The 25,893-nt window shown below is 41.7% G+C and overlaps 2 protein-coding genes across 2 annotated transcripts in view; one reads left to right on the forward strand and one right to left on the reverse strand.

Moving 5' to 3' along the window:
• Positions 1 to 3,768: 3,768 nt before the first annotated feature.
• Positions 3,769 to 7,548, forward strand: trhrb (thyrotropin-releasing hormone receptor b). Its single transcript, XM_030121257.1, has 2 exons — positions 3,769 to 4,582; positions 5,974 to 7,548. Exons 1-2 carry the CDS (start codon positions 3,800 to 3,802, stop codon positions 6,397 to 6,399), a joined length of 1,209 nt encoding a protein of 402 aa, XP_029977117.1. The 5' UTR covers positions 3,769 to 3,799; the 3' UTR covers positions 6,400 to 7,548.
• An 11,579-nt stretch (positions 7,549 to 19,127) lies between these two features.
• nudcd1 (NudC domain containing 1) overlaps positions 19,128 to 25,893 on the reverse strand; it is a 41,485-nt gene continuing 34,719 nt past the window's right edge. Inside the window, exons 9-10 of the mRNA XM_030121184.1 lie at positions 24,939 to 25,098; positions 19,128 to 19,611 (exon numbers count right to left, since the gene is read on the reverse strand). Of these exons, the coding sequence (XP_029977044.1) occupies positions 19,322 to 19,611; positions 24,939 to 25,098 (450 nt within the window). The 3' untranslated portion in view covers positions 19,128 to 19,321. The remainder of the gene's footprint in view (positions 19,612 to 24,938; positions 25,099 to 25,893) is intronic.

The following is a 25,893-nucleotide window of genomic DNA, read 5'->3' on the forward strand; positions in this document are numbered from 1 at the left end:
ATGTTCTGTACAGATTAAAAAGTAAAAGAAGCAGGGCCATGCGTCACTGTACCGCTGCTTCGGACTGCTCAAAGGCAGGAGTTTCCATCCTCTTCCAGCAATGTTGCTGTATACCCCCTAAAAGGTGTGTGACATTATTTTGGCCTGGGCAGTTTTACACAATATTGCATTTGTCAGTGGAGTGAGTTTTGATGTAGCGCCATGAGAGGACACGATGCCCAGAGAGCCGGGACCAGCAGAGTCTCCACTGGGGTCTGTTCGGAGCAGACAGGAACTGATGAACCGCTTCTGAAATGTAAGGTATATTTTAAAGTTGAGCAAATGCTCTATTTAATCATGTAATGCAAGCAGCCTCGGGATATCATATTGGTTAAAGGGATTTTAAATACAGACAATGGACAATGTTGAGTCAAACATTTTAAGACTTCTTTAAATTCTCATTCATTTTGACGGGTGTGTTATTGATTCCCTCAAGCGTGGTCCCTACTGCGGCCAATAAATGGCAGATTTCTGTTTGATTTCCAAGACCTCTGCTGTGATGACGGTCGATCTTGGTCCAGCACAGAGAGCGGATGGCAGCACTCACCCTCGGTGGCTCGGCTCAGCCCCGGGTCCGGCTCAGTGGGACCATCACCGCTCTGTGGAGGAGGCATGGTCACAGTGCCGCTGGTGTCTGGTTCTAAGACATCATTAAGCCAAACAATGAAAATGTACACCTGTGTAACATGTGCACTCCTGATTATTTCCAGTAGACAATACTATAAGGGTAAAAGTTTTACCCTTATAGTATTGTCTATTTTACCGTAAAACTGACAGACCTCTATTTATTCAGATCTCAGCCTTTGGTCCACGGCAACACTGTTCTCTGCCGCTGTGCTCTTCTTCCAGACAGCGTTTTTCTGGGCTCCTTTAACTCCACTTTTTATTCTTCCAAAGAGCTCATCATCCTTATTTACCTCCACTTTAGACCTGAGAGGATCGATTTCCAACTCGGAGAAGTTTCTCTTTTTGCCAAGACTTCTCCTCTCCATGTTTGACCTCAGTGGGCGGGGCTTCTGAACTATGAACATTTAAGGGCGTGACATATTAATGACAATGGAATTGCATTTATCAACACCCAATCATTTGAACGTTGAGATCGGTCAGATATGAAACTTTCATAAATCTCGTGTGTATCCCGTCGTACGATGAGATCAGCGCCCAGATTGGAGACAGCAACATGAAGAAAAGACTCAATGCAAAAATGTCGACAACAGCCTTGAGATCGAAGAAAAGCAGATAGCACAAACTAGAACCTGACCTCTAAGACCGAAGAAAAGATGGACCATCACGGTGTCTCAGATTTATGAAATGAAAAGGCCGGTCAATGACGGCACGAATGTCTCTGAGTCAGCAGCTCCCTCCCGACGACGAGGAAATAGTAACCAACTTCAGCAAGTTCACTCAAAGATAGCCATTCCACGCGTCATCGTAAACACAGACAAATTACCGTTAACCTTCAACCTGCCACTCATTAAGACTGGAAACTCAAACAAGAAAGACAAGTCTTCCATATTACTGAAATTGACTGGTCACAAAAGAATCCACTTCACTTGAGTTCTGAGCTGCACGGCATCGGGAGAAAAGCTTCTGCCAATGGTGATTTTTAAATGGATCACGATGCCAAAAGAAAAACTCCAGAAAGGAATCATTGTGAAAGTCATTAAGAAAGTGTGGTTGATGGAAAGCCTAATGAAGGAATGGCTGACAACCGAGTGGATTCTTTCACAGAAACAAGGCATTACTCATTTTAGACAGCATTACAGATCCACATAACAGACTCCATGAAAGATGTCATCAAGAGGACTAACTCAATTCCAGCTGTGATTCCTGGGGCCACAACTAAGAATGTACAGTTACTCGTCATAAGTGTGAATCGTGCATGTAAAGTGACTCTGTGCTGAGTGGGAGGCTTGGATGACAAGTGGCGAAAAATCATCCTCCAAAACCGTCCGCGTGTGAAAAGCAACATGTGGTCAAGTCTGCCAGTGGATCCTGACCGCGTGTAGTAGAGTCAAGAAATCCTCCATGAGCAACGGGTTTCGAAAGCCTGAACTGCTGCGTGTTGAAGAAGAGGAAAGCGACATTGACAGCGGAAATCAAAACAAGGCTGAGAAAATGTGAGATGAAGCAATTCTCAGGCTGTTCAACTCCGACACCGAAATAGACGACTACGGTGATTTCAGTTTGCAGGAGGAGGATGAAGACAGCCACTAATGGCTTTTCTGGTTTCTGACTGTTGTAATTTTTTTCTAACAGACACTCTCTCGTTAAAGTTGTAAATATCCACAAGGGCCTGCGTTTTTCTCATAGTTCAAAGTAGACACCTGCACCTTATCAACATGTGTGGACAATATACTGTATGTTCAAAACTTCTTCTCCTTTTTTTTAATTACTGAGTGCGGCTTAAAGTGTGCTCAAACTGTGATTTTCCTTTCGAGCAGTGGTTTTCAAAGGGAGGGAGAATAATCCTGGTCTCACAGGGCTGTGAATGTTTTCCAGATTCTGACATTTTATTCTGAAAAGCTACATCCATAGTTATCAACTGACATAGCTGTTATGAGTGACGAGCAGATTGATAAAAAAAATTACATATACTTACAACAACGTGTGACTATTTTGAGATGAGAATGTATTTTCTCATCACTTGAAAGCCACTGCACTATTTTTGGTCCTATTTATGCTGGTTGGCATAGCTACTTTGTCTTCCTTGTTTAATTAGTGATGTTAATACAGTTCTGTTCCTGTTGGAGCTGAAGATGATCATGTCAGATACATTGTTTGCTCATGTGAGTTCTGTTATTTTTATCTACAATTAAGAAAAATGACTTTGAACTGCTTTCTCTCCCCACATTAGGTTTAGTACAATGAAGTTGTGTCACGTTGTATTGGTGTGCACAATCCCAGCTCTGGTTCTCTTGGTTTCAGACAGTGGATGTATCAAAAGTCACTACTAGCTGGGGCTTTTTCACAAAAGTGTATTTCATTCTCTTCATTTATCTATCCATATAAAAAAATATGTTTGATTTTTTTTTTCCCACAAAAATCAATAATGGCTGAATCTTATACCTATTTATTTTCATAATTATCTATTGTCAAAAATGCAAGAGAAAAAAAATCATCCAGGGAAGTGGCATTTCCTTGATCTCCAGATTGCTGTTTGTCCCCATGAAGCTGTCTGGCGACCCTCAGGTGAGTCCCGCCCCACACTTTGACAACAGCTATAAAGATTTCCCTTATTCCAGATGCCAACATGCCATACATTAACAATTCAAATTATAATTCCACAAAGTGTGTTGATGATACATTTAAAATTGAAGATCCGCACATTTTACGGTCTGATCAGATGGTTGTGTTGTTGGGGAGGTCTGTTTTCGACAATGTAATGATGGGCTAATCCCCTCGCATGCGTATCAGAGCCAGAAGGAAGGCTCAAAACCGAACCGCCATCTGTCCGACAGATACAGTTTGTTCTGACGGGAACAGGGGAGCGCGTCACTTTTTACGCACGGCTCGAGCGGCGGATTTACGCCAGAATCCGAGCAGCTATTAATCACTCCGTGATGCTTTAACGAGCAGCTCACTCCTGCACTGATCTTGGTGTTTTTTTTAGGTCGGGAAATATTTTTCTATACGCGTAAAGTTAATAGAGCTTCCAATTTCGTCGTGCGTAAAAACCGATCCCGTGCGCTACAAAGTATTCTCTCTCTCTCTCTTTCTCAGTTTTTTTAAATTGGATATTTGAGTTTTTGAAGAGACGATGGAAAACTTCACCGCAGCTGCAGAGCTGAACCACACTTTGGGAATCTGGGTGGACTACAGCATTCAGTACAAAGTGATCAGCAGCTTGCTGCTTTTCGTGATTTGCGCTCTTGGAATCGTTGGCAACGTGATGGTCATCCTGGTGGTGCTCACCACCAAGCACATGAGGACTCCCACCAACTGCTACCTGGTGAGCCTGGCCGTGGCTGACCTGATGGTGCTGATCGCGGCCGGTCTGACCGCCATCACCGACAGCATTTTTGCGTCCTGGGTGTTCGGCCACTACGGATGCCTCTGCATCACCTACTTCCAGTACCTCGGGATCAACGCGTCCTCGTGCTCCATCACGGCGTTCACGATTGAGAGATACATCGCCATCTGTCACCCGATTAAAGCCCAGTTTTTGTGCACTTTGTCCCGGGCGAAGAAGATCATTCTGTTCGTCTGGGCTTTCACTTCAGTTTACTGCGTGATGTGGTTCTACCTGTCGGACATCCAGGAGCTGGTCTACGACAACATCACCATCATCACCTGCGGCTACAGGGTCCCCAGGAAGTTTTATCTACCCATCTACTTCTTCGACTTCGGCGTGTTTTTCGTGCTGCCGCTGCTGCTGTCCGCGGTCCTGTACGGACTGATCGCCAGGATCCTCTTCCTCAACCCGCTGCCCTCCGACCCCAAAGACAAGAAGAAGAACGGGCACAACAACCACATCACCGCCAAGAGCGCGAGCTGCAAGAACTCCCGTCACTCCAGCTCCACCGCCACGTCCCGCAGACAGGTGCGTAACAAAGCGACAACGAGCCGGCAGAAAAACGCAATTATGCCTCCAAAATCTGAAATATGTCGTGACAGAGGCAGCAAAAAAATGTAATAGTTGATGTCCTTGCTACGATTGAGCAGTTCTTGAATATAAAAAATATTTATTTCAGAAAACATGAGCTTTTAAAGATCAGTTAATATTCCATTATTGCTGCCTCCTACGCCTCAAATGTTTCTCAATTTATTGCACCGCTAATTACTGGACTAATAAAACTCTGATATGAAATATGAAAGTCACTAATTATATATTAAAGTGTACATGAACAACACTAACCTGAAGTGATCTTGGTTATAATCATATATCATTCCTCATAAATTAGAGAGGACTATAGAAACAGGTGAGTGAGCAATAACCGTGAAATTCAATACAATTTAATAAAAAATCATCCTAAATAATTCCAGAAATGCTGAAGGGCCTGAAAAAAGGATTGTTGGCTGAGTGCAGAACAGCACTGACTCACTTCAGTCTTCACCATCATGTTAACTTTAAAAAAGGGATTGGCAAATCACATAAATTATGAAAAAAATGAATGAATGAATAAACCAAGAACAAACACACACACACACATATACACACGCACACGCACACACGCACACACACACACACACACACACACACACACACACACACACACACACTCACATACAACCTTAACTTCTGAAATACATAGTTTTTGGAGTATGGGAAGAAACCACATTGTGCAGGAAAAACCCACAAACACAGGAAGAACATGCCAACATGCCATTTACACGCCCTCCATCCTGCTTCTTAGGTGAGAACAGAACAAGAACCACTACACTACTGTGTGATCATTTTCATAAAAGCACAAAACAAAACAAAAAAACAAGTTAAAATAAACTTTTCAAATGATCTTTTGCATAGGCTTACATTAGAGGGGGGACAGAGTGTCAAACATTTAGAATAAAAAACAAAAAGGAAATAAAAGAAAACAAGTCTCCCTCATCCCCATATTGTATTTGTGAAAAAAAAAATATGCTGTTGGATTCCCTCAAAAGAAAATGCTCTTGAGAAATGTTTTTGTTATTGTCTTTCCCATCAGCCCTGGTTTCTTGATTATCAGTTTGCTTTTGGTTTGTTCTGGTCTGGTCTGGTTTGGTCTGGTTTGGTTTGGCTCGCTGCTCTCTTAGAACTTGGTGTGATGACCATTTGGCTTCTTGGAGAGTCAAACCCATCCAGGACCCTCTGAAAAGCACCGGCCTGCCTCCACCTGGATGAGCGTTATAAGACACTGCAAACTGGTTCACAGATCCACGTCACTGGTTTGGGCTCATTTCGCCAGTTTGCCTCACAGCTTCATCACTTCCTGTTTGTGGTGTTTCTCCTGGTAGGTGACCAAGATGCTGGCCGTGGTGGTGATCCTCTTCGCCGTGCTGTGGATGCCGTACCGCACCCTGGTGGTGGTCAACTCCTTCCTGGACCGGGCCTACCTGGACAACTGGTTCCTGCTCTTCTGTCGGATTTGCATCTACCTCAACAGCGCCATCAACCCGGTCATCTACAACGCCATGTCTCAGAAGTTCCGGGCCGCCTTCCGCAAGATCTGCCGCTGCGGGAGGAAGGGCTCGGACAAACCCGCCAACTACAGCGTGGCCCTCACGTACAGCGCCGTCAAGGACACGTCGATGGTGGAAAGCACCGACCACTACACGACGGAGCTGGAGGAGCTCACGGTCACCGACGACCTGCTGTCCGAGCAGAAGATGATGTTCCAGGACTCCTGCATGTACGGGAAGGTGGATTTCAGCAACGCCTGAGGCCTTTCAAACCCGGCACCGGAGACTGTAAAACTGTTGCTTAATGGAGTCTGTAAAGTGGGGATATCATCTCCAGAGTGCCTCCTGACCTTTCTGAAGCCAGGCGGCTCTCGCTGGAGATGTAAACACGTATTACAGCCGAGGATGAGTAATGGGGCGGAAAGCTCTCCACTCCTCACGGAGAACGATCCTGGGCGTTGTAATGCCACAAACACCGACAGATAAGCTCTCTCTCATCACGCAGCTGTTATCTTATCTTGCCCACGTAGCATCATGCGTGCGAGTTAAGTGTGTGAACCGGACGTCGCGGCGGCGGCTCCGACTGGCATCGAGAGGCGACAGATAAAATGTGAAGCCACACATCCAGCCGCCGCCTCTCCTGCATCGATTATTTACCCACACGGCCTCCGAGTGACGCTTCAAAACCAAAGACAAAGCAGAGGCTAGAAGAATACGGCGCCACATGTGATGTGGAAGTGTGGGATTCGTGGTTTGAGTCACCATTTCCACATCTCCGAATCGACCGCAGGTCATTTTCTCAGCCTCAGACTTTGAGAGATTGGCTGAGAGAGAAATGAGATTTGTTATCTCTCTCACAAAGAAACAGCCCTCGCCGAGTGCAACTTAAAAAAACAAAAAAAAAAACAAAAAACTGCACGCCGCCCTGCCTTCGCACACGCCCACACAGCTACCCACATCACAGCCTGATGTTTTCAAAGCAGGCGCTCCATTAGCGGGTGAGTCACACCTGAACCTTCACCAGCGAAAAACAGGTTTTGGCTGCGAAGGTCGGCCGACCGGCCCCGAGTGTGACGCCACGAGCGAAGCAGACCGAGCGGGAGGAGATTCACTTCACTGACGATACGCTCGGTTGTTCCCACCTGCAAAGACAAGTGTTCACTGACAGGCGGGAGCAGGGGATGTACAGAAAACGCTTTCTAACTTGAACTCAAGAAGTGCCAAAAGGAAGTTTGTTAGATGTTTAATCCTGTTTTAAATGATGCATACTCCACAAAGCGGTTATAAGATAGAAACGGACTTATTTGAAAGACACAAAGGTGTGTTGCGACCCGCAGAAGGCCATGACACAATTTTATTGGTTCAGTCAAAATTGAAAAAAAAAAAAAAAGACAAATGCAGAGTTCTAAAGGAGTGATACAGAAGTGGTGATATAGAGGTGAATAGCAAACTGTTTTCATTATTATGCACTTAAAGACAGAAGTGAAGTTATTCTTAAACAGAGAATTTAGAGTATTCATCAATTATTTGAGGTTGTTTCCTCACTAGCACCCCTTGGGGTATGGTGTGGTACTGCAGCCCCCAGAATGGGTCTGAGAAACTATGGGTTAGGCTTAGATAACAACTCCATCATGACAGCGTCTCACGGAATCGGAATTAAAAAGGTCATGCATAAAAAATACACCATTGAAAACAGCTTCAAAAAATGTCAGTTTGAGTTTGATAACTGTTATTTTTTATGAAGCATCCCTGTTTCAGTGCAATAATTATCTTGAATAAAATTCAAAATAAACTAACAACATCAATAAATTGTCAGTGGAGTAGCTGAATATAACCAAAACATGGTCTCACAGGTATTTAACGTGACATTTGTACATTTAAATTTAAATTAAAGTTTATGATTACACTTGGATTCTCATGAGACAATTTATTATGGAAGGTTTTTGTTTATAATCACTGTACTGTGAAAACATTAACATATTTATGACGCATATGGACTTTTTGGATTTCTACTGTACAGTTTCAACCTTTAAGACATTAAAATAAGATTGGTGAAACATTACATATCTTGAGTTTTGAAATAACTTTTTAAAGCTATTATCTTTTTGATGCACCTTGATATTATCAACTCTATTAATAAACATAATAAAATGTATTTAAATCACCACTTGTTGAACAGTTCGACAAAATAAGATTTCACGATATTTATTGTTCCACATTATTCATTTATTTCACACAATAATGAAAATAGAAATTGGTATATTGGTTATTCTTGCAGCAAATGGAAATGTAAGTATCTTCCCTGTTGCATTTCCTTAATATTGATGTTACAATTAGCTATGTGAGAAGACTCCTTAAACAGTTTTGCAACTCCTCACCCAAGAGAAATGTTATGCATCTCTCTCTGTAAATGGAAATATGTTTGAAAGTAAACCTCCAGTCTCATCACAGGGTATGAACAATCAACATTTGTGCTCTTGCATTGGGCACTCAGTGCAGCAAGAGGCAGAAGAAACTGATTCTCCTCTGATGAAAACAATCCTTCATTAATGTTAAGAACAAGGTCCTGCTTCATCTTATAAGTCTTTTTGAAATATGCATTATCAGAAGCTCCTACATGGCGATCCTATTGTCTTAAAAGCAGATTCTGTGTTTCTTTAATAGGCAGCAGTGGTCGTAAAGCTCGGTGTGTGTCGTGCTCCAGAGGTTCTGCTAGTTTAGCTGCACATCAGCGTCGGTGATTTCAAGCTGAAGCACAGTGGATTCGGTGTTTGGTTGTGCGTTTCGTGTTTCGTGTGACGTGTGGATTTAGCAAACCGCTGCTTTTGCTTCCTGTTGCTTTGACTTGTGAGAGCAATCAGCGGGCCGGTGAACGTGGATGGACGGAGGGACGGGCGCGTTTCCTGTCGACATGCCGACACTCAGTGTCCGCCTGTGGATTCCTGAGCCGGCCGCCACGCAGACAGAGATAATTGGGCTGCAAGGCGCAGGCGGAGGAAGATGCAGCTCTTTCTGAGAAAACAGACTTTCATTCACAGCTGAATGTGGAATAAAAAGCTCTTGTTTTACAGTTTTTGTTTTTAATTGTACTGATGCTGTACAAGCCTTGATTATTAGTACATTTCTGTGTGTGTGTGTGTGTGTGTGTGTCCACTGTGTATTTCAAGTGATTGTTATTTATGGTAACTCTCTGGAAGGTCAGAGGTTATCTGTATGATTTCAATGCCATTGTTGCTTTCATTATTGCACATTTAAAACTATAAATATAATTTTGGTGTACTGTTTTGACCCTGCCGCTTTGGTCTTGCTTAGATTAATGTGAAACTGTGAGTACCTTCAGTGCTATCTAGAAACAGTTCATTTGTACATTTTGTCTTCTTGTTGAAAATAAAGACGCTTCTCAAATCAAACAAGATGATTTTTTTTCTTCTTCCATGTGTTTTCCAATATAAAAGCTAGCAATAAAAACGTAAGACTTAGATGTTAAGGAAAAGTTGAGGTCACTCATTTGAAGTATTTAGGATAGTAATTCATGTGAGTTTGATCTACTTTTTTTTAGATGTTGACTTAATTCTTAGTTAAAATATGGCTTAAGCAAAATATGTCTGGTGATCTTTTGATTTATTTGTTTGTTTGTTTGTGTTGAGTCCATAAATTACTTCAACTCTTCATTACTGTCATGGTACAAATGAATAGTTTAGGGTATTTTCAAAGTGATGTGTTCTCACTCATTCTTCTGTATTCTTCAACGGTTTGAGTTGAAGTAACTCCTCAGGTTTTACAGTCTTGCTTTTCTCTCTTTTTTTCCCCTGAAAAGTTTTAGAAGTGATTATTAGTTTTTCTGACCAAATATCCTCACGAACGCCCACTCTGAGCGAGTCTGGGCTTCACTCAGTAACTAGGAAAGAAAGCAAGTTTTCTTCTTCTTCTTCTTTTTTTTTTTTCTTCTTGGACATTTTTCATATCAAGTGTGAAATAACAGCCGCTGTGAGCTGCATGTTTGAGAAATCTCAAAGAAACCCGCCTGATTCAAATAAGTGGGACATAAAGTGGCTCCTTCAACGTTTCATATGAGGTTAATCAATAAGACACAAATCCACAGACACATGCAGAATGGTCACTCTAATGAAGCAGACGGCTGCTGTGGACTTCAGTCTACATCCACAGTAACGTTGTACGCTGGACTGAATGCAGTACAAATGATCAAAGAATCAGACGGCAGGAGCAGATTTTCCTCCATCCTCACGTCTGTTATGAAGCCTGCAGTGGTGGTGCCATGTTTCTGAGGCCCGTCACATCCAGTTGGTCCTTGGTACGGAATGCATCCAGACTTTTAATGAAAAGCAGCGCAGTTTGACTGGAAGAAGATCAAGACTTGCTTGTGAAAAATGCTGCAACTGTTCGCAGTGTGCACAGAACATGCTGCATTCTTGCCAAATCAGTACATACAGTGACGGTTTCAAGCTATTTTTACGGAGGCTCGGGAACCCGAAGTGCTGTTGGCACCTGACTCTCATACAGCCATCGTCCTGTTTGCTTTCTACCGTTTTCATGAGTTCTTTCTGCGTGACTCCGCCCTCAGGTGTTTCCACCTCCGTCTTGTTAAACCTCGTCTGTGCACTGAAGCGCTCAGTCTGTTCGTTTGCTGTTTTGTTCGTCTGTCTGATTAATTTCTGCGTCTCCAGGTTTTGTGAGAACTCTTTGCTTTGTTTCCTGTTTGTGTTTCCACTGTTGAGTAGTTTTACTACAAAGCTTTGGAATTCACAAAACAATCTTTATCCATCAGAGATGGTTTTCTGGTCTGTGCTTGTCTCAGAGGGGTTTCTGGAGGATCTGCCCTGGTCTGCCCCTGCTCCTGATTGGGTTCCTTCATGACCCGCCTTCATATGTCCAGCCCTTCATCCCCCTTCCTGTTTCTCCTCTGTATTTTCTTCCCACACAGTTCCTTGTGAATCTGGTGATGGATGTTGATGGTTCTGGTTTTCTTGTCACTGTATTTTACGTGACTCGTGTGTGGATGCACTTCCTCTCCTCTCTTCTCTTGTGACCCCACCTTTGTGTGCTCCCTCCCTCTTAAAATTTAGTTATTTGTGACGGTGTAACTCATTGGATGAATTGTGCATGAGGGTAACACGTAAATTTATCAAACCTCCTGAATAGCCATCATTTCTCACACATTAACCATCACATTCATTAATGTGTTGATTTCGGCTTAACATATATCGCTACCCCAAGTGGCCAGAAGTGTCATAACACAGAGAAATTCAATACATAACCCTAAATCTCATTATCATTTCTTAATCTACAGATATTCTATTTTTTTAATTTCACTCACACAAGTCAATTTTATTCATGTCACGTTTTTCCAGACACTTTTTCCATTTCAGCACCTTTAATAGTCAACATTGATGGAATATAAATGAGCATTTAAAGTGTAAATACATCAATCCCCAGCTCCAACTCAAAATATTAGAATCCACTGCATATAAGTGACACACATTTGTATTCACATTTGCATTCTGTGAAAACAGACTTTTTTTTTTCTCCAATTACTGTAAATTTTGCCTTTCTCTCTAAGAATCACTTCACCTAAACTGTCCAGGAGAAGTTTCAGGTAAGTGCTAATTTACGAGCATCTCCAGGAACAAACTGCCTGAGTGGAATTTTAAAAAGGCTCCATACAATTTCTCCAGAGCGTAAATAATGTCTCGATGTAAGCTCTACTCCTCCCTGAGGGCTGGCGATACGGATCTGCCTGCGGCCCGAGACTACAGAGCGAGAGCGGCTATAAAACACCTCAGTGAGACGACAGACGACATTAACCTCTGATCAGCTCCTGTCAGACTGACTGGGGGGAATAGACGTCTCCGCTCACCCGTGCTGTGTGTGATCTGCTCTTTAAGAAGACCGCAAAGCATTTACATTCAAGAAGAAATGTGTTTACTCATCTGATGCTGCCTCGTCTCAGTAACAACAGCAAAACATTTCAGAAGTGACAAAGAGACACTTTACTGAACTCATTACTATTGCGAAAATGCCAAACTACTTACTGAAAGAGCTCCATTTTAAGGAACTACTTACTTTGAGGTGACAATATCTTATCAAGTAACTCATTTATACTTTCAACACATTCCACATATTCATGATCTTCAGGATTAGACTCAGATTTTCTCAACCTGACAATGTTTGAAAAACAAGTACTCTCCAAAATCCTCTGCTTTCGTGCATGAAGTCAAAACCTGCAACACTGTGCTGTTTCTGACACTGAAAGTCTCCCATAAAAAGTGGCTGTAAAATCACGTTAAAAAGTTTCGTTGGCACACAGAGACAGAAGAAGACGTCGCTCTGCCACCAGCGGACTGTTTTCTGGGAGCCGCAGAGCAGAATCACCTCAGCAATCATTGATTAGCAGCGAGGACAGATTCAAAAACTGTAGATTACCACTTAAAATCATGTTCCCGGTGTGACAGGGTGTAATTATCAGACAGCCAGCAGGATTCAGACGGTCGAATCAGATGAATCACATTAGTGCCCTTCTGGAAGTGGAATAACAAGGCTCGGCCCGAATTTAGCTTTAATCAAGTGTCAAAACAAGACGAGGTGCAAAGGAGGGACGAGCGGAGTTATCAGGGAGCGTTTACCAGTCAGAGGCGGTGGAAGGCAGGAGGCTGAGCGGGCGGAGGCAGAGACAAGAAACTTTCTGCCTCATTAACTTTCAGCACAATAAAAAGAGGCCGAGCCGTGATAAAGGGACTCTAATGTCCGTTGTAACACCCCTGGACAGCAGGGCAACAGCGACGAGGGGCGGGGTAATTGTAGGCCTCCCGCCGCCTCAGCTCTCATGAATAATTACATGTAGAATAAACTGTGGAGAGGCTGTTGGGAGAGAAAGTCCCTTTTTTTTTTTTCCTCCAAAGATGATGGGTAAATACAGGTGAAATATCTGACAGCTTTACAGATGAAAGAAAGCGCTGCAAAGTCAAGGTTTATTCTGAAGAGAATGTTACGATGGGAATGCCACCACTCTACGAGTGCCCAGGAAGAACATGCAAACTGCACAGAAATGGAAACAAACAGCAGAAACTCTTCATGAACACGCTTCAGTCTCCTTCGCTGTATCAGTACAGACTCGGTGGACGGCGGTTTCATGCGGAGACGGCCTGAAAATGTTACACACAAGCTAATAAACAAAAGTCAGAATGGTGTTCTCTGTCTGTCCCCATCCAAAAAGGATCAATAATCATTTAATCAATCAGTCATTTCAACAGAGACTCATTTCATTTTATTTTTAAAGTCTGTCTACACCAGTCCAGATATTCACAGGAAAAAAGAAACAAAGAATTAAAATAAGTCAATCAGTTTAGGACTGGATATTGAGTGTATTGACTGATTTGAGGTCTGTGCTGTGGTGCTGTGGTTGGTATTCTCATCGGACAGGAAGTATGTCACTGGTCTGACCCCGAAACTCATTCTGGCAGCTTGTGGGACCATTATCATGAGTTCTATAAACGACTGCGAATTGATATTATCTGGTGCAATGTGCTGCAAGGGAGAAGGTAAATCTGCTGCTGCTTAATGATTTTTAGAATGCAATATGATATCTATTTTACCAGATGACATACAACATACAACAATTAATGTTTTCCTTATCTGTGAGTGAAGTGCTGCAACTTCAGAATGATTGATCGATAGTTCTCTTCCAGAGTTCCAATAGTTTGGATTCATGCACAGTATGTCAAAATATGGAACTCAGGCTCACTCATCTTTGTCTTTGTTAAAAATGGCTCTTAAAAACACAGATCTAGATGCAAACTGATGTTTTGTAAAACCAAATTATTCATTATTAATAATGATTATTTTCAATGTCATAAAGTCAATAACATAATAACTCACTAATAGTGTTATAAAATGCTTCAGCAAATACTGTCTCAACATTTTGCTCATAATGTAACACGGTAACAAATAAATCAAAGTAGAGTTAATAAATTGTAATAATTTATAGCCAGTGTCAAAAAAAAACAGGCATAGTGGATGCCTCAACATCAAACTCAGTCAATGAGGATACACTTTATGCAGCAATGTCTCTCAATTATGATTGTATTTTTGACATGTTTTTTGCTTAAATACACTTCAAATAGGAATTTGACAAAATAAGCATAAATGTTAACATGTAGAAACGTCAGTGTTCTGCCTTTGAATAAGATGATGAGTGTTTTAACACTTTCTTTAAAAAGAACTGCCTTTACATAACTGAAACTGAAACACTGGCAGCCAAAGCATTTCCCAGCATCTCTTCATCCTAGCAGGAGTCGTCTGTGGCGTTGAGGCGGCCGCTGCCCGCAGAGCGACGGGCCCCCACGTGTATGACATCCGTGTCTGTCTAATTGCCTTCCCCTCCATCTGCGGCTCTCATCAGCGAGGAGACTCCATTCATTACCCAAGAATGTGCAATCAGCTCCGCACCGACTCTCCCACATAACTCTCCTGCAGGAAAAATATGTGGGTTTGTTTGCTTTAATTGTTTAATCGTTTAAAAGGCGCCAATTACACCTGCAGAGAGGAGCGGCCTCATCATGAGGAGCTACGCTTTAATCACAAACCAATTGTTGTTGTTTTTTTTAAGTTCTCCTGACAGTTAAAAAAAAAAAAACCCACAATAACTCTTTTATAAATAAGAGCAGCACCTCAGGGAAAAACTAGAAACTGAATAAAGTCAAGTGAATGTTTATGTATTCCTGTGTGAGACTCTGAACCGTAAAGCTGCTCGTCTTGTTCAAGAGGAATCTCTGTGCCTGTGTAATCAATACTGCTTGGTCATGAAACTTCGTTGTTTTAATTTAAAGTAGTGCTGTCATGCGATCCAAAAAGTTAATTTAATTAATTACAGGATTTCTAATTAATTAATCCAATTAATCGCATTTTAATCTCATATCTGCTTTAGGTCCCCAAGTGAAGAATGCAAATTCAGGGACGTTACAGAATTGTAGTGCAGGACTCATCAAAATGAAAACACAGAGAAGAGAAGATTTGAAATCCACATTTTTGTGAAAGCTAAGTCAGGACGTCTGATCCAAAATAAATCCTAAGCACAATCAGGCAACTTAAAGAACACTTTCAGTGTGTTTCGTTAAAGAAATTCAAAAGAAGAAAAAGTTTAAGTACATTCCAGCAAACCAGTTCAGCCTGGTGCACTATTCAAAAATGCAGTACAAAGATTGATAGAAAAAATTCTGAAATAAAATAAGGCTGAGTCTCAAATAGCCACTGAAGCAAACTGAATTCAAAACGAACTTAATACAGCAATTTAAAATGAATACTACAAGTATAACATGCCTCTAAAAGAGCCAACAGTTCCATTCACATTGAATTGCCACTTAAGTGTGCTATAATTAATCTTAGATTATTTTTTTTAGTGCACTAATTTGCGGTGTAATTAATTAATCTAATTAATGCACTAAAGTGACAGCCCTAATTTAAAGACTACGTTATTGCCGGAGAGACAGAATCATGAGGATTCGACTAAAATGGAGAATGGTGAAACACGTGGACTCGTAGCACATGTCTTTGACCACTGGATAAGTACTTGCGACATCCAAAAGGATCAATTCAAAGTATTGATCAAACTAAATACACATTGCATCGGACCTCTGGATCTCTCATCATGTCAAACTCTTCAACGGCCATCTCCAGAGAATGAAGATAATAACAGATGCTGCATCGATGGCAGCTCCTGTTACTTTGATTCGCTCGTCTTTGTCGCACTGATTGCTCAAATTGATGCATTGTAGCTGAAGTGGTTTGGAAAAAGCTCCACAGGTTTATAAATCAGAGAAGGTTTATAATCTGAATACATTTCATTGTTGTTTTTTTTTTCCTTTGTTATGAAACCTCCAAACGTTTCCAGAACATAAAACTTTCTGAGAGCGACCACTCATGTAACTGTGAGAAGGCATCACCGCGACCATCTGAGTTTCTGCCTCACGCCGTGAAAAACCCCTGATTTTTAGGACGAGCTCTCCCCCAACACTGTACACCTGCTTACTGACTGTGAGCTTTTAAAATTTACAGTTTCGGTCCTTTATTACACAACGTAACGAGCTGAAGTCTGAGAGGCAGGAGCTGCAAAATGTTGAGAAAAACAGGAGTTAAAAGTTCACGGAGTGTAAACAGATTTTCCAGCGTTGTTGGAGGAGATCACACTAAATCTCAGCAGCAACACAAACAGATTGCGCCAGACGTCAATCTGTGACGACCACTTTGAATTTTACCGTCTGTTTTGGGATATTTGCCATGAACTTCACTCGACCTGCAGCAGAGTGTTGAGACCTTCTTTGTCCACAGACTTCAGTCCACTCCTTTGGTGCAGACCAGGGAGCCGACCACAACAACCACGCCATAAAAGGACATGCTGCATCGAGCGGCTTCTTGGAAAGTATAACAGTTTAGTGTTGTTTTTTTGGCAGCACTCTTTGCATTTCAGGTTTTACAGCAGGAACTGACTGCACTGACGATGATCAGAAAATACTCAATGACACAGATGATTACAGTGCTGTTTAAATATTTCTATTTTTGAAGGTCCTATAGTGCTCCAGTGTACCGACACTTCTGTTGAGTGTTTGTAATCGAAACTTATTGTAACCAGTTAATAATCTAAACTAATAAAATTCATTAAAAATAAATACGTCTTTTAATATCAACTACATTCCTGCTCTCATTCCAACAGCTGTAGAGTCCAGATGAGCTGATGAGTGTTTGTAGGTACATCCCTGAATCTTCGGACTTCTATTAAAACTAATTAGGAAAAGTTAACGAGAAGTAATTAGTCTTAAATCAAATGAAGGTAATTAAATCTACATTTTAATGACACCAAAATGCAGTTGGACTTGTTTGCTCATCAGCGCCGCATCGTTCGTATTAACTTCCTGATTTCATTATGCCCGGTGAAGGAGTGACGCCATTGGACGATCAGTCTGTGGAAGTGCAGAGAAGCCACGCAGCGGTTAGCAAGTCAGAAAATTGACTTTTACCTGTGAAATACGAGTCAACTGCACTGCGTCTCCGTCGTCTCAGGATGCCTGATTTTAATTTAGAGCCAGATCAAGTTTCCTGACCCTGCAAATAATGAAACTTATTCACAAGAACGGATTAGATTTTTTTTGTGACTGTCAACCTTGAAAATAACGAACCTCCTCAAGAGGTGTGCTGTTTCTCCGAGAGCAGGAAGTTTGAACGTCGACACACAGTTCACTCATTTTTTTGTGTGTGATCATTTTGTAATTCTCTGCAGTCAGACAGCTAAACAACACCTTTGCAGTTTTGTTTTGTTTTTTTTTCTTCCCCATTTTGTATTTGAGTAAACACGGAGCCCGTCCTCAGAGACACTAACAGCTTTGACAGGCCGCCTTCAGGTAATCTGGGGAAGCTGGTACGGCTAATAAAAACAGGCAGCGCGGCCTAAAGCAATTGTGAGCCGGTAATTAAATAAAAACCGAGCGAGAGTGGATTTTCCCCACCAAAAACAAGAAGAGAAGAAAGGTGATTATCCTGAGCCCATTGTCGGACTTAGCAGAGCAAAGAGAAAAGCCTCGGCACACGGGACGGCTCGGGGAAGCCGAGGACACAAACTGCAGGTCGTCTTCACAAAATGAGCCGTTCTGGTGAAGAAGAGGAAGCTGCACAACGGCAGCTAAGAACTTCATCAATAAGTTTGTTAGAGCCATTCTGATATCATTTTTGAACATCCCTGCAAATTTTACTGAGCAGTAAGCTAAATAAACAGACTTGAAAAATCAATTTATTTCAATAAACATGTCAAAGTTTGAATTTTTGAATTAAATTATGGGAGAAATTATCATATCTCATCACAAAGTTGTTTGTATCGCCATTCACCAATATGTTACCATCTCGTTCCATGTTTACTGTTTTTTAGATTACACATTTCTCTATTTTTTGTGACACATTCAAAGTTTTCTACATGTTTCAGTTTTTATTCATATGAACTTTACCACACTTTTTAGTTAGTTTGAATTTCATTTCACCCCGTGTGACGGCATGTGTTCGTATGACCATAAAATCTCTTTGTTTAATTCAGTGAAATGTGATTCATGCAAGACTGATGTGATCGAAGTTGAAACGCGTGCATATCCAGCAGGATGCACACATTATTTCATGATCACGCAGTGTCACTGTCACTCCAAATTTTTCTTGTTTTGACAGTCATATTTTTTTTTTTTTTTTTAAAAAGTATGAAAACCAAAAAACCCATTAGTGAATCCTTAAAGCTGTATTTTTCAGGGCAGGAGGCTTCTTCAGGTGGAAATGAAAGCCTTCCTGGTGGACAAACAAGAAATAAACACGAGCAGAACCGCTGCTCCTTTTATATTTAACACTGCAGGAAAAGTTTAAGGTGTGAACTCTTCCCCATTAACCATCTCATTCATTTTGAAACCCCTGAAGAGAAAAATCTATGAAACCCCCTCTGCTGCTTTTCTAAATATACTCCTAATGAGTGTAAGGCTTCTATTTTCTCCCCAGCATCAAGAACGGAAGTGAAAAGGAGGGAAGAAATGCATCGCTAAAAGACCTGATTGCACTTTAGGGCCTCTTGAGAGTTTTGGCTTCACATCCAAGAGGTTTGTGTGAGATTGAGGCTCATGTGGCAGAAGCTGCGTGACGTGTGGAACGTGCTTATGGAAATTTATGGAAATGAACACTCGCCTCATCCGAATGTTCTCCGTAATGACCGTAAAATGAGGCGAGGAGAGGGATTTCCTCCAGTCCACCTACCCACATACCGTATGACACACGGCTGCAACCATTCAGGCTTCAGTGACACTCATTAAGAGGAATGTATACTATTTCATCTGTGAATTCCATTAATAAACCAGGCTTAATAAAAATGTTTTTACGACAATGAAGACACTGCTCAAGTAAAGCAATTCAACGTGATTAAACAAAACAATTCTGCCACAAGAAAGTCCATTTAGAGGAATGGTTTATTTTCATTACATGTCTTCGGGAATACAGTTTCACCTTTCTGGATCATACACGTGTTCACATTAGACTACAAGTGAAAAACAAGAAGGGTTCAGTTTTCACATCAGATAAGAAGCGTTCAGTTTGGAATGGTCGAACTCCTCCAGGGCAATGAGATGAAAATGTAAAAACTAACAGAGTCCCAGATCTAATTATTATTGACCTTTAGGACAAAGAGATTAGCAGAGGTCAGAATGTACAGTCTCTCATTGGTCGCCCTGAAGCCCAGGATGGGTTTGTCGGAGTCCAGGCTCGCCACCTGTTGCTTGGCAACCTGTCCGACCTGACGGCCCTGCTTCCTGTTGAAGAGGACGGTCTCCACCGGCGCCGGCTGCCGGTAGATGAAGGCCCGCCGGAGACATTCGCACAGCGAGGCGTAGGAGAAGTTGGGGGCGCACGTGGCGAACTTCTTATCTCGCTTGGACGCCTGGACGTAACCTGGGGCCGGAACGCAAAGAAAGCAGAGAGAGTGCACGGTGAATCAGTGACATCCTAAAAGGACGCTTTCTTATTCCCAGGGGGAAATGTAAAAAAGTAGAGCTGCATCCTCTCTCACGGTCACTATGGACTCTAAACTCACACCTTTGGTCTCAGAGGAAGTTTGATTGGTTGGTAAAATGTGGACTTTCAGATTTTCAGACTTCCAGCTTTTTATTGCTCATAAATCCAAATATATTTAAACATTTATTTCAATGTGAGGTAAACAGGCTGTTCGATCTCGTGAAGTGGTTTTATCTGTGAGAGCCGGACACAGATTACAGCTGAATTTAGCAGTAAACCAGCGCAGGCAGTTGATTCCCCTCATCTTCAGCCACCCTGTGAGAGACAGACGGAACGTCTTTAAACGATATCTCATCCCAATTTTTAGTGACAGGAACTTAGAGAGACTGTTTGCAGCCTGACATAAATTACACATTTGTGCAGCCTGTCTCAGACCCAAACATATGCTCCTGTCAGCCTTTTGCAAGCAGTGGAATTTGTTTTCCCCAAACATCTTTTTAGTGCTTTTTGGAGTTTCTTCGTCACGTCTGACAGCAGTGATTCTCTGCCGTATGACGGCGGGTTCACTCTGCAGTAGATCAAAGAGATAAAAGTGGGCTTCTCGTACAATTTAAGAGGCTTCAAAACAAGAAAATAAAGAGGAACTTCAAAAGTGCAGATAAAATAAGGAAATAGCCTCCTCATTATGATGCATACAAAAGTATCACTGTTACCATCCAGTAAAGAAGAATAACAATCTGCTCTATTGTTTTCTTTGTGAGTCTGTGTGAACAGCAGCTTCTTTCTGGAGTTCAGTCACCTCCACCATCCGACACTTCTACTGATCTACAAACAGAAAATGGATCAAACCAGTATGGAGACACACGGACGACGGACGGGATCTTTTCAATAGAGAGAGGGCGAGGACACAAGAAATCAAGAAATATTTGAAAGAATATCTGAAGATTTGGGATAACTTTCTTTAAGAACGTTTTGAAGAATCTTTAAAAATGTAAAGATCAATGTTTTGTTGTTTTCAATCATTATGACACTCAAATCAGAAAAGGTTTCATTCATTTTAAAGTGAAGTAAGATTAAATAAATGAGACGAAACAGAAAAACAGACAGATGTTCAGTCTGGTCTCCGTGTCTTGTTGGAGTAACCAGATGAAGAACAGGTTTCCTTTCACCTTCTCTCAAACTTAAACAGCTTTGTTTGTTTGTTTGTTTTTAACTGGATCCAACCTCCACCTGTCTGGGGCAGCGGCACAATGGGCTTGATTTTCTATGTCAAACTTTCACAGTTTCACCACTGCTCTAAATTACTGTACTGTGGACACTGCAGCCCAAAGATGATTTTGTTTGTTTGTTTTTTTAATTGCTGCACATAAAATAGTGGATAAAATGGTCAAGAAGCTTACATCAAGGTTATCTTAAAGGTGCATTAAAACGGCACTAAGGGACTTTTCAACCTTAATAAAACATTTTAATATCTTTTGTGATGATACATCAACTTAGTTGAATGACCCCTCTGTCACGGGCTGAGGGCGTCAGTATTGCTTTCACTTGGACTAAGCAGCTGTGAGGAGGGTGGTAGGAACCCTGCACACTATAAAACTCCAAATGTGAGGACTGCTTTACGGCATGTGTCACATCATGATATAACACTGTTTAGCCACCATTAGATTCATTACCTCGTGGTTATCCGTCCTTCACACAGCCACTGGAAACAAATGTAGGCGAGTTCAGTCCGACAGCATGCCACCGGGAGCAGCCATTTACGACGCCACGCGCTAGTCCTCATGGGAACTGCGGTATTCGTTCAGGCAAAACACTACCGCTTTTGTCCACTGGCGCCGCCAAAATCAACGAAAACTGAAAGTTCCTTCGTGTTGCTTTAAGGAGTTTGCACATTTTATGCAAAACAGCGACCCCTGCAGGCCTTGGGCGTAACTGCAGCTTGGTGAAACGCTCGTGCCTGTGGCTTGTGTCCATGTACGTGCACGCAAGAGGGGAACTCTTTCCTCGCCCTTTTAGTAGCGCTTGAGTAAAATGTAAGTTTCTTTTGCCTGGTGGGGTCTGTGCTGGAGCTGTGGCAGTGCTAGAAGCTGGTCTTTTCTTACTTTCTGGAAGATCCATCCTCAATACTGCTCAGTTGTTGCTGCTTAGCATCTGGCAGAGTAATGGCGGACAAAACGAAACCTAAGGATATCAGACCAGCGGGAGCGCGCATTATGTCACAGCCTCTCAAATTCTCCCCAAAACAATTCTGGTGCCGGACCGGCACTGCAACTTTCAAGTGACAATTTAGCGCTATTAACAGTACTTGCAATGAATATGTCAGGGCGCATTGTACACATCATTAAATACTTGTAACATATTTATGGTGTAAAACAAGTATTTTTAAAGTTGAAAAACTCCTTAATGCAAAGGTCCAAATCTCTTCCTCTTCCCCCTCAAACAGATCTATTCATATGAAAATCATCAATGGAAGTGTGATATTTCAGCTCAGTTTCTACAGCAACAGAGCAACTGTAGGTTGCTATATTTAATCATCAGACTAACCATACCTCCAGATAACTTGTATCAACATTCCTTTTGGAAAAAGCCAGTAGAAATATGCAGAGTGTTTGTGTTTCTGTGCGCACGTCTTTTATTGTGAGGCTGGTGACCCGAGCGATCACTGTTCTACTGCTGCTGGAAAACAGATTATCTTTCACTCCTGAAATGTGATTAACCACATCCTGCGTGCTGAGATTTCCCATATGACACTGGAGCATTTCAATAACACTGAGACTTTCCTCTCTGCCTCAGCTTCACTTTGTCCTTCAGGCTAATGAGATTAGCTCTACAGACTATTGTTGGCCAGCAGAGCTGGGACCAGCTCGTTCAATAGTAACCACTTTGTTCTTGTAGAAATTCAATCATTTCTCTTTAATACTTTCTTCGCTGTGAAATTGATTGTCTAATGTCTATTGACACGGATCTGCCTGTTTATACTCTTCTCTTTTGTGGCAGACTAAACAAACTCTGAGAGAGTATATAAATGCTTAAAGGGCGACTTTGATGCAGTTGTTTCTAACGCAGCTTAACGACGCCGTTATCAATGCTCAGACATGCATTCGTGGATTCCATGTTCCCCCTCGAGCCTCATTTCAATTTGCTCAAGTAATGTGTGAAAATACCACCTGGGATCCAGCTGCATGCTCAAATTGGACAATATATTCCAGACAGAAACCGGCAGTTTGGGGAAAAACTCGGCACGAAGAAAGAAAAGACTAACGGGATGTCAGTGCTGTCAAAGTAGAAAACTGAGATTTAACTCGCTCCATATGCAGGTCTTTAGGAGGAAAAGAGAGAGAAGAGGAGGCAAATCTGATAAAGTGAGAAACTGAAGGCGATACAGACACGAGTGACGCCTCAACACATCAGCGAGTAGCTAATCCAACAGACTCCAGAAGAAGAATCACCCCGAGGTTTAGTAACAGAACAATTCAAGCTGAATATAAGTCTGAAATCAATATAATTTGTGATGAGGCGTCACTGTGTTAGCAATTAACCTTTATTGTTGGCATCAAAGATTAGATTTTATTTATAAAAATGAGTAAAACAAAATAATAAAAAAGCAGTTTTCTGTCATTATTTTCTGACGGTTCTCTCTTTATTTGGCATCTGTGACTTAATTCATAAATGAAATAGAAAGCTACACAAAACAATGTCTTACACCAAGACAGACCAGGCGCTTACTAAGACTTAAGAGGCATATTTGTACAAGAGTGGCTTTCCAAGGTTTTTGAGATAAATGTGGAACTGGTTTTTACATCAGCAGATTTCTTTTATTGTCAACACACTGTTATTAGCATTTACATCTGGTGGTATTTCGATTCAGTTTATTTAGATCTACTTTATTTATGTGTCTGGAAAAAGAGCAAACTGTAAAACTTACGACGGTGAAGCTGAACGGGCAGCGAGAGTTTATTGGACTCATGTTTATTCAGCGCTGCTGATGACATTTAAACACACACTCGTCATTTTTCTGTATGGGAGATTCACAGTTCTTCACACTTTACTGGTAAAAGTAGTTTGATTATGTCCTTTTAGAAGCGTGTTATTCTCGACACTGCTCCTCCCGCATTCAGGTATTTTGCAGCTGAATTCAGAAGCAGCTCGCTGGACGACTTCGGCTTTATGACCTGCTGCACTATCCCACTCCAAGGAGCCATTAAGAAGATTGTGGCCATAAAGGGATGCACCTGGTCAGCAACAGTACTCGCATAAACCCTGACGCCGACCGGCCATCGATTAGCAGTAAGTGGCCTAAAGCGTGCCAAGGACACCATTATGAGAGCGGCGGCCGTCTGGACTGTTGACTTAAGGCAGGTTGGGTTCATGGATACATTCAGGTGAGTCTGGCCATCTGCAGGCTCAACGGGGTGACGGTTAAACTGATCGAACTACATTTTACAATCTGAACTGTGCACTTTTGTTGAGCAGCTTCAGATTTGTGTTCCTGGACAGCAGTAACGGTTGTTTTCTGCTGATATCTAGATAATCCACAATCTTCTCTGTGAGATTTTTTATCTGGGTCGGGTGTTTCATGTCGGACCCTGACACAGCTGTGACATCTCTGCTCAAGGGTTTTCCTCTTTTTCTAATCTGAAGTAAACTCAAGAGACTGCGGTGTGTTACGGTCTCATGAGATCGGCACTTTTATTTAAACCTCGAGACGAACCACCAATCATCACCTCACTGTCAGAGTCGTCTGCAGTTCCTGCCCTCCATTTTCAACAATGCACTGCTCTCAAATACTAGGACTGTTCAGTGATATGTGTGAATTTGAGTTTTCTCTCTTGTGTGTTCACGTCATTTTCTATATGTGTGTGTGTGTGTGTGTGTGTGTTTGTTCAGCTTCACAAATGGCATGCACGGTCCACCTGTGCAGATGAGTGCACAAACCTGAGGATTAGGATTAGGATTAGGATTCAAATTTATTGTCATTACACACATGTACAAGTACAAAGCAACAAGAAGCCGTTTGGCATCTCATCCAGAAGTGCAATGATGAGCAGATTTACATATTATGTGGGCTTCCACAGCTAAACCAACCCAGACTAGTGGAGTAGTCTGTATCTATTTGGAGCTCTTTGTGTTTTCAGGGCAGTTATTCATTCCAAAGTAACACCACTGTAGACTCAGAGAGGTTTTCTGGTGGGGAAAAGGTTTCTAAAGTTAAAAAAAAAAAAAAAAAAAAAAAAAAAAAAAGAAAAGTCCCATTGGGGTCTTACCCAAAGCATTAAATGTGGCAACGTGCTCCCACATGTTGCCAGGTTGGTCAGGACGAGGCTGCCACACCAGAGCGTCCACATCATGTCGGAGGCAGAGGCAAGGCATCGCAGAGGGGTCGACGTCGACTGTGAACAGGTACTGATGGCTGCCCAGATTCACCTGGAGACAAAACAGGCAGGAGGAACAAACGTGAGCGAGAATCAACATTTCTGGACTCAGTCTTTCTGTAAACATCCAAAAATGTTCAAAGATTCATAGACAGAAACTCTTTTGGCTGATGTCAGTTAAGGGCAAAGTTTCAGATTTTGGTTCATGAGCAAATATTGGTTTCAGTAACGAGGAAATATTAACCGAGAAGAAAAAAACCAGCGAGCATTCAGATAGTTTTTCCCTCCAATTTTCACTTTTGCATTTGAACCGGCTAATTAACTTTTCATCAACATTAACAACAAATAACCGAACAACTTGGACAAACAGCCAATCTAAATCAGCAGTCTATTCAGTTTAATGGTGGACAATCAACACTACCATCACCTACGACACGAAAACACACATCAATGTGTCCCGTAGGGTCAATACTGCTGCTGCACTCTCGCACATTTCCGAATTACAGTTGATTTGAAACTGGAAAACAACATCAGCTAAGTTAATGAAGTAGAAAATAGAAATTGAAATGCTTTAACACACAAAGTTGTTGTATTAATGTTAATCTCAATATTTCACACAGTCCCCTCCAAAAGTATTGGAATGACGAGGCCAATTTCTTTGCTTCTGTTGTTCACGAAAGGCATGTAAGTTTAAAAAGATGAGTATGAGCCAAGAGTTCAGCTTTTATTTCCTCGTACTTAAATCTAGATGTGTTGCACAACTGAGGATATATCACTCTTTGTATTGGACAATTGTATTGTATTTTGAGTTGAACAAAATTATTAGAACATGTGACTGACAGATGTG

This window comes from Salarias fasciatus, chromosome 22 (assembly GCF_902148845.1).
Source record: "Salarias fasciatus chromosome 22, fSalaFa1.1, whole genome shotgun sequence".
NCBI classification, from domain to species: domain Eukaryota; kingdom Metazoa; phylum Chordata; class Actinopteri; order Blenniiformes; family Blenniidae; genus Salarias; species Salarias fasciatus.

Bases quoted from the DNA above. Each gene is read 5' to 3' on its own strand.
- trhrb (XM_030121257.1), top strand. From the start codon at position 3,800: ATGGAAAACTTCACCGCAGCTGCAGAGCTGAACCACACTTTGGGAATC. The intron at 4,583-5,973 runs GTGCGTAACAAA...TTCTCCTGGTAG, and splicing joins CCGCCACGTCCCGCAGACAG to GTGACCAAGATGCTGGCCGT.